At 47.9% G+C, this 13,826-nt stretch overlaps 1 protein-coding gene across 5 annotated transcripts in view; it reads left to right on the top strand.

Annotated features, from left to right (window-relative positions):
• The first annotated feature begins 2,221 nt into the window (after positions 1 to 2,221).
• LRRC9 (leucine rich repeat containing 9) overlaps positions 2,222 to 13,826 on the top strand; it is a 51,573-nt gene continuing 39,968 nt past the window's right edge. For 3 of the 5 annotated variants that reach the window (XM_029079312.2, XM_029079311.2, XM_029079310.2), the window contains exons 1-8: positions 2,222 to 2,335; positions 4,827 to 4,895; positions 6,461 to 6,679; positions 7,762 to 7,902; positions 8,256 to 8,319; positions 9,568 to 9,638; positions 10,452 to 10,634; positions 13,027 to 13,182. In XM_029079312.2, coding sequence (XP_028935145.1) covers positions 4,848 to 4,895; positions 6,461 to 6,679; positions 7,762 to 7,902; positions 8,256 to 8,319; positions 9,568 to 9,638; positions 10,452 to 10,634; positions 13,027 to 13,182 — 882 coding nt within the window. In that variant the 5' untranslated portion in view covers positions 2,222 to 2,335; positions 4,827 to 4,847. Of the gene's footprint in view, positions 2,336 to 4,826; positions 4,896 to 6,460; positions 6,680 to 7,426; positions 7,562 to 7,761; positions 7,903 to 8,255; positions 8,320 to 9,567; positions 9,639 to 10,451; positions 10,635 to 11,418; positions 11,740 to 13,026; positions 13,183 to 13,826 lie in introns of those variants that run through there. The other 2 variants (XM_039914091.1, XM_029079313.2) reach the window with 2 other exon arrangements.

Below are 13,826 nucleotides of genomic sequence, written 5' to 3'. Positions count from 1 at the left end.
CTCACCACGTGGATGCAGTACGCAGACAGACATGAAGGCTTTCTGACAAACACCACCATTTCAGTTTATTTGCTTTATTGGGCCGAGGGGCTGTGTGCTTCTTATTCGAACTATAAGCCTTAAAGGAGAGGAGGTAATTCTCTAAGACAGCCAAGATACTCTCCGTATCCGAAGGAAGAGGTGCTAGGGGAAATTTGAAAAGGAAGAAGGCCCGGCTCCTGTTTTTGAGGAGGAAGCAGCATGGCACAGTGGGTTGAGCACAGGCCTGGGAGTCAGAAGGTTGTGGGTTCTAATTCTGCCTACACCACTTGTCTGCTGTGTGACCTTGGGCAACTCATTTCACTTCTCTGGGCTTAGTACAGTGCTTGGAACATCATAAGCGCTTAACAAATACCATAATAACGTGGGCCAGGGACTGTGTCCAACCTGATTTGCTTGTATCCACCTCAGCGCTTAGTACAGTGCCTGGCCCGCTGTAAGCGCTTAAGAAAAACCACAATTATTATTATTGTTATTATTATTCTCCCTGTCTCCCAAACCCGGAATATTTGTGCTATCATCGATTCACCTCTCTCATTCAACCCACATAGTCTGTTACCAAATCCTGTCAGTTCAACCTTCATGACATCGCTAAAATTCACCCGTTCCACTCCATCCAAATTGCTACTGCGTGCGCAACACTGTACTAAGCGCTTGAAAGTACAATATAGGAGGGTTGTATAGGAGAGTATATAGGAGAACATATATTTTTTATTACCCTATTTATTTTGTTAATGAGATGTTCATCCCCTTGATTCTATTTATTGCTTTTGTTTTAGTCTGTCTGTCTTCCCCCATTAGACTGTAAGCCTGTCCATGGGCAGGGACTGTCTCTATCTGTTGCTGCTTTGTACATTCCAAGTGCTTAGTACAGTGCTCTGCACATAGTAAGCGCTCAGTAAATGCTATTGAATGAATGAGAGTTGGTACACATGATCCCTGCTCGGAAGGAGCTTATAGTCTAGAGGGGGAGATGAAAAATAAGCCTGTTGTGTGCCTCTGGGCAAGTCACTTAACTTCTCTGTGCATCAGTTCCCTTATCCAATGATAATAATGATGATAATAATAATAACTGTGGTATTTGTTAAGTGCTTACTATGTGCCAGGCTCTGTACTAAGGGCTGGGGTGGATACAGCTCATGAGTTCGAATCCCAGCTCTGCCACTCGTCGGCTGTGTGACCGTGGGCAAGTCACTTCACTTCTCTGTGCCTCAGTTCCCTCATCTGTAAAATGGGGATTAAGACTGTGAGCCCCACGCGGGACGACCTGATTCCCCTATGTCTACCCCAGCGCTTGGAACAGTGCTCTGCACATAGGCAGCGCTTAACAAATACCAACATTATTATTACAGCATCTGCGAAATGGGAAATTCGGTACCTGTTCTCCCTCCCTGGTGGGATTTGATCATCGTGTTTCTACCCCAGTGCTTAATACAGTGTTTAGCACTCCCCCTCAGACAGTAAGTTCATTGTCGGCGGGGAATGCGTCTGTTGTATTATGTTGTTCTCTCCCAAGTACTTAGTCCAGTGCTCTGCACACAGTAAGTGCTCGATAAATACGATTGATTGATTGATTGGAACAATGGGCGGCGGTAAGGGAAAGCACCTACTCATCGGGGGAAGTCGGAGTCCATTTGCTGTTTAATCATTTTTTATTTTTCCAAATCCAAGTGCCAGGGCGATGCAGAAGCAGCGTGGCTTAGGGGCTAGAACACGGGCCCGGGAGTCAGAAGGCCCTGGGTTCTAATCCCACTCGGCCACATGTCTGCTGGGTGACCTTGGGCGAGTCGCTTCACTTCCTCTCTGCTTCGGTTCTCTCATCTTCTAAAACGGGGATGAGAGTGTGAGCCCCACGTGGGACGGGGCCTGGGTCCCACCAGATGAAGTTGTACGCACCGCAGCGCTTAGCACCTAGCGAGTGCTTAACAAGTGCCACAATTATCATTTATTATTATTATTATTAGAAGGGAGTGGGCGAAGATGGGAGTCGGTGGCGTCCCTGAGCAGGTCGGCGGCAGAAGCGGACCCAGCGAGGCTCGGGTGTCGGGCGGACTGGCCCCTGCCCGCGCTGATTGGCCGGCGCCGGGCGGCGGGCGGCACGTGACCGGGCGGGCGCTCTCTGGATTGGCTGATAATTTCCCCAGCTCCGTTTTTCCGCCGGCGGAGGGAGGGTTGCCTAGGCAACCGGGGAAGAGGATGCGTTCACCGGGACCCGATTGCCGGGGAGGGTGGCGAGCTTGGACGGCCGTTTGGGGCCGGGATTTCGGGGGGTTCCGCTCCCCCTCGCTGGGCCAAGGTGAGTATCCCCCGCTGGCCGGAGCGCCACACTGTCCACCCGGGGAAGGGAGGGGAGGAGGACCAATAATAAGAATCATGATGATAGCGTTGGTGTTTGTTAAGCGCTTACTATGTGCAGAGCACTGTTCTAAGCGCTGGGGGAGATCCAGGGTCATCAGGTTGTCCCACGTGGGGCTCACAGTCTTCATCCCCATTTGACAGAAGAGGGCACTGAGGCCCAGAGAAATGAAGTGACTCGCCCACAGTCACACAGCTGACAAGTGGCAGAGCCGGGATTCGAACCCACGACCTCGGACTCCCAAGACTGGGCTCTTTCCACTGAGCCACGCTGCTTCTCTATGATGATGACGATGGTATTTGTTAAGCGCTTCCTACGTGCCAAGCACTGTGGTGGCTACAGGGTAATCAGGTTGCCCCACGTGGGGTTCACAGTTTTAATCCCCATCTTCCAGATGAGGTAACCGAGGCACAGAGAAGTGAAACGACCTGCCCTCGGTCACACAGCAGACAAGTGGGGGAGTGGGGATTGGAACCCACGTCCTCTGACTCCCAAGCCCGGGCCCTTTCCTCTAAGCCACGCTGCTTCTCTGGAGGGAAGGAAGACACAGTCTGGGGAATTGGAATCAGCTGCCCCTTGGTAGTTCCTTCGGAGCCAGTGACAATCTCAGGTGGTGGTCATGAAAATAATTGGGGGGGGGGAGTTCCCAAAATAATATTGAATTTCTGGGACTGCTAACTCCCCACTAGATTGTCAACTTTTGAGGGCAGGTACTCTACTTCTGTCTTCTACTAGTATTTCCTTCTACTGTCTGTTGTCAAGCGCCCGGTACAGAGTTCTGAACACACTAGGCACCAATCACAGGTCTGACCGGGGCGGATGCCTAACACAGAGTTTTGCACAAAGTAGGCACCCAGTTTTTACCTCATTTACAGAACTAAACAGCATTTTGCTCAATCAATCAATCGAATTTATTGAGCAATTATGGCGTGCAGGGCAGTGTACTAAGTTCATTCATTCAATCCTATTTATTGAGCGCTTACTGTGTGCAGAGCACTGTACTAAGGACTTGGGAGAGTACACAGAACAGTAAACAGACGCAGCCGGAGGACATCCAAGTAGAGATGTCCTGAAGGCAGGAGAAGATGCGAACCTGGAGAGAGGGAGAGATCGGGGCTGGAGATATAGATTTGGGTATCATCCGCATAGAGGGGATAGTTGAAGCCGAGGGAGAAAATGAATTCTCCAAGGGAGTGGGTGTAGGTGGAGAATAGAAGGGGACCCAGAACTGAACCTTAAGGGAACCCCCACAGTTAGGGGGTGGGAGGCAGAGGAGGGGCCTGCGAAGGAAGAAGAGAACCAGGAGAGGTCAGAGTCAGTGAAGCCAAGGTTGGATAACATTTCCGGGACAAGGGGGTGGTCCACAGAGGCAAACGCAACTGAGAGGAGGATTAGGATGGAGTAGAGGCCTTTGGATTTGGCAAGAAGGAGATCACTGGTGACCTCTGAGAGGGCGGTTTCTGTGGGATGAAGGGGACGGAAGCCGGATTGGAGGGGGCCGAGGAGAGAATTGGAGGGGAGAAATTTGAGACGGCCGTAGACAACTCGCTCAAGGAGTTTGCAGAGTAATGGTAGGAGGGAGATGAGACGATAACTGGAGTTAACTAAGTGCTTGGGGTAGTGCAACACGACAATAGAGCAGAGACAGTCCTTGCCCACAACGAGGTTGCTAAAGCAGAACAGCCACCCAACCGGGTGAGACCGATGGTTCATTCATTCATTCAAGTATTCTGCCTCCGAAAGGCACCGAAAGATGCTGGAATGCCAGGGTGGTGATGTCCTCCTTGGCCCCCAAATTCAGGGTTAGAGTTCCAATATGGACCGATCGAATACAGGCTGATCCAACATGGGCTGGTCATCTGAGAATCTAGCCAATATGAACTGGCCATCCATGATTCTATTCAATAGAGTGGACTGGTCTTTTAAGAATCAATCTGATATTGATTGGTCATCCATGATTCTAGCCAATAGTGGTCATCCAAGAATATTCAATATGGACTGGTCATCCCTGAATTTATCTAAACATTTCTAGAGTCACACACGTCTAACCTTTCCCCCTAAAAAGCCCATCGTGAACTTATTGTCTGCAAATGTCAGCTAATCACAAATTCAAAAAGGATCCTGGGGCTCTCCCTGCATAAAATTTTCCATCGTGTTTTGCAAACCATGAAAAATATGAATAACAAACCAAAGCTACAGCATATGTTCAAATAACAAATCCTAGCTTCTAGAGGTCTGTTATCAAGACGCTTCCCGTTCCATCACATTTCAGTGGATGTTTTCTCGTTTGTAAATTCTCTGCTCCCTTTCATTTGGAAATAAAATCTCCTTGTGGGTAAACAGAATAAAGCTAGGGAAATAGAAGTTGCATTTCGCTAGTACTTGCTCATCCTTAATCTGTTTTTCATTTTTCCCAACTTTTCTATGACAGATATTTTCAGTAGCTCAGAAGATGACCGAAAGCAGGACTGTTAACCAAGAAGAAATCATTAAAGAACTGGTAAGTCTTCTATCGTCCCAAAGTTCTGGGAGAAAAAAAATCACCAAAACATTTCGTATGGGATGGGATATCTGGAATGCAGAGGTGCTTGGGACAAAGGAATTGTCATCAATCAATCGACCAATGGTATTTATTTAACGCTTACTCTGTGCTCAGCACTGTACTTGGCACTTGGGAGAGTATGATGCAACAGAATTAGCAGCCACGTTCCCTGCCCAAAATGATCTCACAAAGGCTTTACTTGATTCCCCGGTGGCCTTCGGAGTTTCTGATCTTTATCTCATGCCTCCAGCTGTTTACCTTCCTATGCCTGAGCCTTCCAAATCCACACTCTACCTTGGACACTCACTGCCCAAGGAAAGAAGTTAATGCCTCCTGTTCTTTTTTCCTGTCTTTCCCCCCTTCTCCTCTTCTGCCATCCCTACCGACTCGCCCCCATGAAGGCTACTGGATTCCACAGTTGGAGAAGGAGGCGGAGCTTTCCGGTTACTATGTTCTGGGACTTAGCCTGACCCACGTGGGCCCTGACGAGTCCCATTCGGGTCTACCAAGAGAGGGGCATGAACTTGCTGACCAATGCTCTCTTGATACCTGCTGACCAGTGCTCTCTTGATTGACCGTAACCTCGTCGTGGGCAGGGAATGTGTCTGTTATGTCGTTGCGTTGTGCTCTCCGAAACGCTGAGAACAGTGCTCTGCACACAGTAAGCATTCAATAAATAGGATGGATTGATTGATTGTCAGGGTTGTCCAGAAACCCTGCCCTCCCCTGGCGACATTTTGGAACCGACTGTTCCAGAAATGTTGGCAATGATATTTAGTTCATATGATCATTTCTCTGGTAGTTGCATTACTGTAGAAACTAACTAGTTAGTTTGACTGCCAAAGGTGAAGTAATATTACAGCTCCATTTACCTAAAGTCAAAAACCACCCCTGAAGTTAGTTATTTTCTTCATCTCTTTTCAATCTCCTCTCCCTCCTAATTCAGAGAGTCGACTTTTATCCAGGTGTAAGTACGAGGTTTTGGAGACCCAAGGGGATTGGATGTGGAAGCTTCAGTTATAAAACATGACAGAGTGGAATGCAGGGAATGAGTCTACCAACTCTGCTGTATTGTGCTCTCCCAAGTGTTTAATACAGTGCTCTACACACAGCAAGCGTTCAGTAATTCCACTGATTGAAATTATGTGGGATCCAAAAGTATATGGATGCTGTAGGGGCCTGTTACCCCTCGTTAGAAAACCCCTGCCCCGGGTCAAGACGGCGGAAGGAGGTGGAGGTTGAAGGAAAAGAAATACTGGAAGTGCGTGGACTGACTGAATAATATCACAACAATGCGTCGAACCAATTTCTCTTGTTTTTCCGGACACGTCACAGATCGGCAGGAACTAAAGCAATGAGTCTGGCCGAGGAGATCGGGGCAAAACAATCCATGTAGTCATTGAATCGCCGCATTGTCCCTTGGGAGCAAGGAATTAATAATGTGTGAAGATTGGAGTCATGTTTTTGAATCATCAACAGTCATATGCGTACAGAAATAACTAGGGTTTCTCTGTTTTTAACAGTGCTCCTGCAATGGTTTGTCCTATGAGAAGATTGAGCAAAAAGGCTCTGAAATTTCCAAACTGGAGATGTTTTTTTCAGGGTACCCTCGCATCGTAGGGCTGTCACTGTTTCCAAATTTAACAAGCCTCACTGTGGTTGGGCAAGAAATTCGGAAGATTTCAGGACTGGAGTTTTGTCTATTTTTGAAAGAGCTGTGGCTGGCCGAGTGCCTTATCCTGGTGAGTTTAACCCGGAAACGTATTCTTACCTAAAGGGTGCCATTTTGGTTACCTAGTTTAAGAGTAAACTGGCCTATGATTTTTTATTTTTTAATAATTAGGATAGGGAGCTGGACTAAGCATTCGGGAAAGTTTAAAAACACTAATAGACATGAAGCCTGCTCTCAAGGCTCTCTCGCGGGAGAAGCGATGAAATCTAAAGACACGTGACTAAGTGCTGTAGGACTTTCTGAATGTATACTGATGTAACCCCCTGAATCGATCAGTAACGGTCACGGAGTGCCTAACAGGTGCACAACACTGAACTAATCAGTTGGGAGAGTGAGATAGAGTTAGAAGCCACTCTCCCTGCCCTCAAGAGGTTTACATTCTAGGGAAGGAGAGAGATACAGATGAGTAAGTGCTTAAATGAGATGAACTCTGGTAAAATCCATATCATTCGTGAAGGTGGCTTTTCCCTTGTTGAAGGACTTTAAAGAGTGTAACTAGCCCTGAAAATCATTTTCCTCTCCACTTTGATTCGCTCTTTCAATAGTATTTATTGAGCGCTTACTATGTGCAGAGCACTGTACTAAGCTCTTCCTTCTTTACTCCCAAGACTTGCCTTTTGGGTGGACTGAGAATTTAGGCATGTCTTTTACAGAGGATTACTTCGGGGGCGGGGGGGGGGGAGGAAGGGGAGCGCCCGGTCCTTCTGACTAGCAGGCCTGAGCTCTAACCGTTAGAACACACTGCTTCTCTCTCGAGGGAGGAGAGGCCCATTCAGCTGCAACAGGAGCAGTCGGTCAGAATGCCAGAAAGGAGGGGACTGGGGCTGGGTGCCCTGTGAAGCAGTGAGGTGCCCACCTGTAGCGGCACCATCTTGGATTTCCCCCCAAGAGCGTAGGTGACCTCCTGACCCCACCGCCTCGCTGGCCGTCAGTAGCGCCAATGTTAGCTGCTCTCTCGGTCGTCACTGGCTCGTCTCCGGGCCCTCGCGCCTTGGACACAGACCGTTTCAGACCGACGGAGTGGACCGCGGAGAGGACCGGCGCTCCTGAAATATCACGAAAGCTAATCGCAGTCCATCTCCTTCGCTGCAGAAAATTGAAGGTCTCCAAAATTGTAACAATCTGGAAAAACTGTACTTATATTACAATAAGATCAGCAAAATAGAAAATCTGGACACACTGACCAAGCTGGAGGTGGTTTGGCTGAACAACAATCAGATTAAAGAAGTTGAGGTAAGAGCTCCTAGTGCTAGAAGTGGGGGGAGTTTTAAACTGGAACAGATGGGTTGGAGAGGGCCTGCTGAGAAAAGTCCAAGCTTTCCCTGGCCAGAGGAGAACATGCTTTGGGGCCGGGCCTGTGGGCCAGAAGTCGGCTTCAAATCGGACTCTGACAGAAACTACATGTTTTTTTGGTTGCTAAATGTTTTCTCATCAATTGCCAAGAACGTCAAGGTGCGCCCCGCATGGTTTTATGACTTTCATATTTGTGTTCTGACAGAATCGTTATGCAGTGAAAAGTTTAGACCTAAAAGTAGATTTTTAAAGGCTTGACTTCATCTAGGTTGTATTTTGCCCAAACCTTACAGGGGCTGCAGATGCTGAAGAGCTTAAAAGACGTCAACCTGGCTGGGAATTGTATAAGCAGCATTGGTAGGTGGTGTTCGGTTTGGAAGCTGGGAGGGACCCGGGGGGGCCTGGCTAGGGCAAAGGGAACATCCGGTCGCTGGTGCGGCGGGAAGGGGTGGTCAGGCGGGGGAGGACTGGAAGAGTAGGGATGGGAATGCATTTTTTCCTTCTCGGACCTTTGAAGTGCCATGAAGCAACGTGTCTGCAGGCATGGGGGCGGGCTGCTGTTTGCATCCCCGTTTATGGGGTACCCTGGTTGTGGGTATGGAAGGGAGGCCGGGCCAGGCCCAAGGGCGTTTCCACCTCAGGCACGAGGTGCCCGGGTGTCGCTCAGTACTGTGCGCCCAGAAGCCAATGGCACGTATGTAGACCAACCACCCACGAGTCACGGCGGCCCGGTGGCCATGCCGTGCCCCCTGACCCGGTCAGGGGAAAGAGCAAGGGAGAGAGGGAGATCAGCAGTGGAGGAGGGGAACGGGTGCAGGCCACAGCGGGTGCGCAGAGGCCCTTGAACCTGGACCCTCCTGGCTAGTTTGCTTTGACCCACCTGGGGTGGTGGGTGGGTGAGTGGGGAAACCACGGGCTGGACTTGGTCCGACTAAGGGGCCAACGGGCCCACCTGACCAGGTGTTTCTGACGCGGATCCATCTTTGCTACCGGCGGGAACCCCTTCCCAGGGCTCCCATCAATGCCGAAATTGTTTCTGAGTTGGTGATTCCTACTTCGGGAAGCAGCTTGGCCTAGTGGCAAGAGCACGGGTTTGGGAGTCGGAGGACTGGGCTTCTAATACTGGCTCTGCCACTTGTCTGTTGTGTGACCTTGGGCAAGTCACTTCAAGAGCATGGGCTTGGGAGTCAGAGGTCATGGGTTTGAATCCTGACTCTGCCACTTAGCTGTGTGACTGTGGGCAAGTCACTTCACTTCTCTGGGCCTCAGTTACCTCATCTGTCAAATGGGGATTAAGACTGTGAGCCTCAAGTGGGACAACCTGATGACCCTGTATCTCCCTCAGCACTTAGAACAGTGCTCTGCACATAGTAAGCGCTTAACAAATACCAACATCATTATTATTATTATTATTATTATTACTTCACTTCTCTGGGCCTCAGTTACCTCATCTGTACAATGGGGATTAAGACTGGGAGACTCACGTGGGACAGGGACTGTATCCAATCTGATTTGTTTGAATCTACCCCGGCGCTTAAAATGGTGCTTGGCACATAGTAAGCACTTAACAAATTCCATCATTATTTTTATCGTTACTATTTCAAGGGCAGTGCTTTGACCCCAATGAAAAAATCGAAAGACTCAACCTTTCTGGTAACGAAATATGTTCCCTCAAGGTATGTCTGAGCATCTCTTTTCCTTTGTACTTGAAAAGGGGCTGGGTAGTGAGGCCTCGTGGCCCGTTTCGGTGAAACCGGAAGGTCAGCCTGGTGGGATTCTGCGTGAAAGCCACGCGGAGGACTGCAGCCGACTTGTTCTTGGAAATGGCAGCCAGAATCCATTGGTTGAGAACCTTTTGACTGAACAAAATATTATCCTAGTAGATTGAAAGAGTCAAATTACTTGAAAAACAAATGCCTAGTGTACTCTGCGGGGAGTTACATGTGGAGAAAATCTGATTTGATTCTTATCCAAAAGAAAATTAAAATCATTAAAATGAATGAATTCACTGCAAAGAGGAATCTTAATGCCCTGAAATCAGAGTATGCATTACACTTGACTATATTTATTTTTCCTTGTGTTGGAGCAAATTCCAAAAGGCTTTTCATTGGATAATGAATTAAACAGTGGCTGGCTGATTTTCCCAGAAATTTTGGGAATGCAAATTTGGGAAAGCAATTTTGTATGAAATGCATTTATTCAATAGAAAAGATTGTGAGCTCCTTGTGGGCAGGGATGATGTCTGCCGGCTCTGGTGTGCTCTCCCGTGCGGTTAATACAGTGCTCTACACTCAGTAAGTGCTCAGTAAATACCACTGATTGATGGATTGATGTTTAGGTGAGTGACTTTGGCTTCTTTGGATTTAGGCCCATAGTTGTCTTATTCTTTCTCAGGCAGTGGGACCAGTTCATTAGCTTAAACGTCCACTGAAGCCTGGAGAAAGGGCCACCGAGCTGTAACGGTGATTCTGAATTTTCCTCTTTTCCAGGACCTCACTAACTTGGTCAGACTTCCTCACTTGGTGGATTTGGGCCTCAACGATCCACTGTATAAGGCTAACCCAGTGTGTCTGCTGTGGAATTATGCTACCCACATCCTGTATCACATGCCTAAACTTGAGAGACTTGACACGATCGATGTCTCTCAGAAGCCCATCAAAGAGATGGCAGATGTAAGTGCCCCTCAGTGCGAATATGGGACACGGTGCCCGTACACTTCGCTCTTCTAATGCCAACCTATTCGCTGGACCTCGACCTCGCCGTGGGCCTTTCGCCCACGTCCTGCCTCTGGTCTGGAATGCCCGCCCTCTTCATATCCGACGGATAATTACCCTCCCCGCCTTCAAAGCCTAACTGAACTTTCACTAAGCCCTCTCCTCCTTTTCTCCCACTCCCTTCTGCGTCACCCTGACCTGCTCTCTTTATTCATCCCCCCTCCCAGCCCCACAGCACTTCCGTCATTTATTTATTTCTATTCATGTCTGTCTTCCCCTTTAGAATGCAAGCTCATTGTGGGCAAAGAATGTGCTGTTTTATTGGGACACTGTATTCTCCCTAGTGCTCAGTACAGCGCTCTGCACACAGTAAGCACTTGATAAATACGATTGATTGAAATGCAAATACGGGACATAAGATGGCTGTGCAGAATTAAGTGCCCATCAGTGCAAATTTGGGGTATAGGGTGGATGAGCAGCTTTCCTTTTTCCCCAGTGATGAGAACTTAATCAATCAGTCCATTAGTCAAGTGTATTTGTTGAGTGCTTACTATGTGCAGAGCACTGTACTAAATGCTTGGGAAAGGACAATAGGATCTCCCCTTCCCAGCCTCCAGTCTCAGCCTTCTACAGGGCAAAAGGTGTCAGTCCTCTTGTCCGGCATCCCTTTCAAAGAGGCAGGGAATGTGTCCATTTATTGTTCTGTTGTACTCTCCCAAGTGCTTAGTACAGTGCTCTACAGTACGCGCTCAATAAATACCATCGAATGAATGAACGATTTAAAGGTGGGATCAGCCGGGCAGCCAGTGTGTGTTGGCTTTCACGCTGCTTCTTCCTTTCCCCGAGTTTAACTTTCCAAAGTAAACGGAGAGCTGCAGCTCCTCTGATTAAATCGACGGACCAGAGATCCCGGCTGGGAGCCAACACCAACCTCAAGAAAGAAAACCCGAAATCTGACTCTGAGGTTAAAAGGGGGAAGCGAAGGAAAACCGAGAGCCTCTTCGGGAGTGTGTGGTGGCTGCCGCGGCTGATGGGAGCCCACGAAAATCCATTTCCATTAAGGGTCTGTGGCTTTTCCGTTCACTGCCCCAAGCAGGCCCCATTTGCAGGGACCGAGCGGCGTGTGTGTGTAGGGGGGGAAACGACACACCAGATGGTGTGTGTGTGTTTTGCATCCTGTGGTTCCTGCCCAGGACGGAAGAAGAGGAACAAACTCTGAGCGAGAGCATCTTCAACTTGGCCAGCGTTGGCCAGCAGCGCCTCAGCCTCATTCTGGCAGTGGCCCCCCGGCCATCATGGTACCCCACAGTAGAATTTCTGCCGGAGAGTCAGCTCCAGGGAAGGAAACCACCCCTGCCAGGCCACCCCTGCCGGACCCAACCTCAACCAAGCTGTTCTTGGGCTTCAACCGATACTTAGGGGGGGCGGTCCAACACCCCAGAAAGCCATTCCCAAGGGGAAGCCTACCCTCTCCTAGCTCCTTCAGCTAGCCTTGCCTCCGAATCCCTCTGGACAAGATTTACCTCGGAACTGAATCCAGTGCTATAGTACAGTGCCCTTTCATTTAGTAAAGCGCCTGGCACGTAGCAAATTCCATTAAAACAATAAATAAACTGAGGGTGGGAGCCCAAGATGGCATATCTGAGCGGAAGCAGAGAGGATCAGTTGAGGGACATTTCTGTTTTACTGGTGGATGAAACCAGATCCGTCGAAATCTAGTAACATGGCAACTGGAATAATTTTCGCAAGGTGATTGGAGGTTAGGATAACTGCTCCAAGGATGCAATTGTTCAAAGCAAGGAGTAAACTGAACAATGCCTATTTCAAGCACATTTTGGTGTTCTACTTGGCACGTGTGCATGAGACTGTTTCGTCTGACCATGACACTGTTCTGGATCAATCAGTGGTATTTATTGAGTGTTTACTGTGTGAAGAGCCCTGTACTAAGCACTGGATCTGGATCGGCTCATGTTGTCCAAAGAATGTTCTCCGATTCAACTTTCACATCTTATCCAAAATGCACAATAAAAGCACATGCTCTGGGAAAACTGAGTGTAACACTGATCGCTTTATTATGATCTAAACTCGAGGACATTTAAGTATCCATGGCATTGCGATCTGGGCTATAAAATCACTCGAGAGATCTAGCACCTGCCCCCTAAGCACTTAGTACAATGGTCTGTACACAGTAAGTGTTCAGTAAATGCCACTGATTGATTAGGATTTTACAGTCCAAATACCTACTATGAAGTGTCCTATTTCAAGCCACAATTTAAGGTTGAATTTGTCTCTTAGAGCTTGCCTAGCATTTGCTATTTTTTCCTCATTTTTTGCTTTTCCCTTCTACCAGACTATGGCCTTGAAGAAAATCATGTATTACAACATGCGTGTGAAAACCATTTACAGGCACCTGCACGAGGAACTTGAGAAACTGAAAGAACGAAAACACAAATTACAAAAATTGCCTGAAGACCAAATAAAATTATTCACCTTCAGTATCAGAAATGTAAGTTTTGTATTTTAAAATTTTCCAGGAGGTCCCTTTTGGGAGAGTTACTCAAACTTGCATTAATGCCATTTTAAGAGTTATCTGCCTATTTTGGGTTGAAAGCAGTTTTGTGCTGGGGCTGAGAGCCCCCAGAGACCAGCCAGCTTTCAGATTTAATGTCCACTGCCCTGAATCTCTCTTCAGTGCCCAGAGGTATGTGGGGTAAATTGAGGTATATTCCTAAAATAGAGCCCTGTAAACCAGACAGTAAATATAAGATTGTTGGGCAGAAAATTCCCCAGACTCATCACTTACTTGAATAAGTAAACTCTATTAAAAGCAATTATTGCTGCTGTATTTTCACTGAAAGCCAGCAAGCTGTGCTCGTAACATATTTTCCGGTGGCCAGGAAAACAATTTCCCTTGTTATTTCCATTAACGGGTAATAACAGATTTTAGGATCTGGGCCTCTTCCAATAGGTACAGCGAGTGAAATGTTCTTCACCACTGACAAAGTTAAGGGTTCATTGACCGAGACTTCGGAAGGTTAAAGAGTATTCAGTAAGATTGAAGGGGATTAAATACGAAACAGACTCTCTCGGAGACGAGCCCGGATGCACATTTATATAATGCTACTTGTTAAGTGCTTATTATGTGCCAGG

The sequence above is a fragment of the Ornithorhynchus anatinus genome, chromosome 14 (assembly GCF_004115215.2).
Source record: "Ornithorhynchus anatinus isolate Pmale09 chromosome 14, mOrnAna1.pri.v4, whole genome shotgun sequence".
Taxonomy (NCBI): domain Eukaryota; kingdom Metazoa; phylum Chordata; class Mammalia; order Monotremata; family Ornithorhynchidae; genus Ornithorhynchus; species Ornithorhynchus anatinus.
The sequence above is the reverse complement of the archived record's forward strand: the minus strand, read 5'-3'. Positions and strand labels throughout refer to the sequence as shown.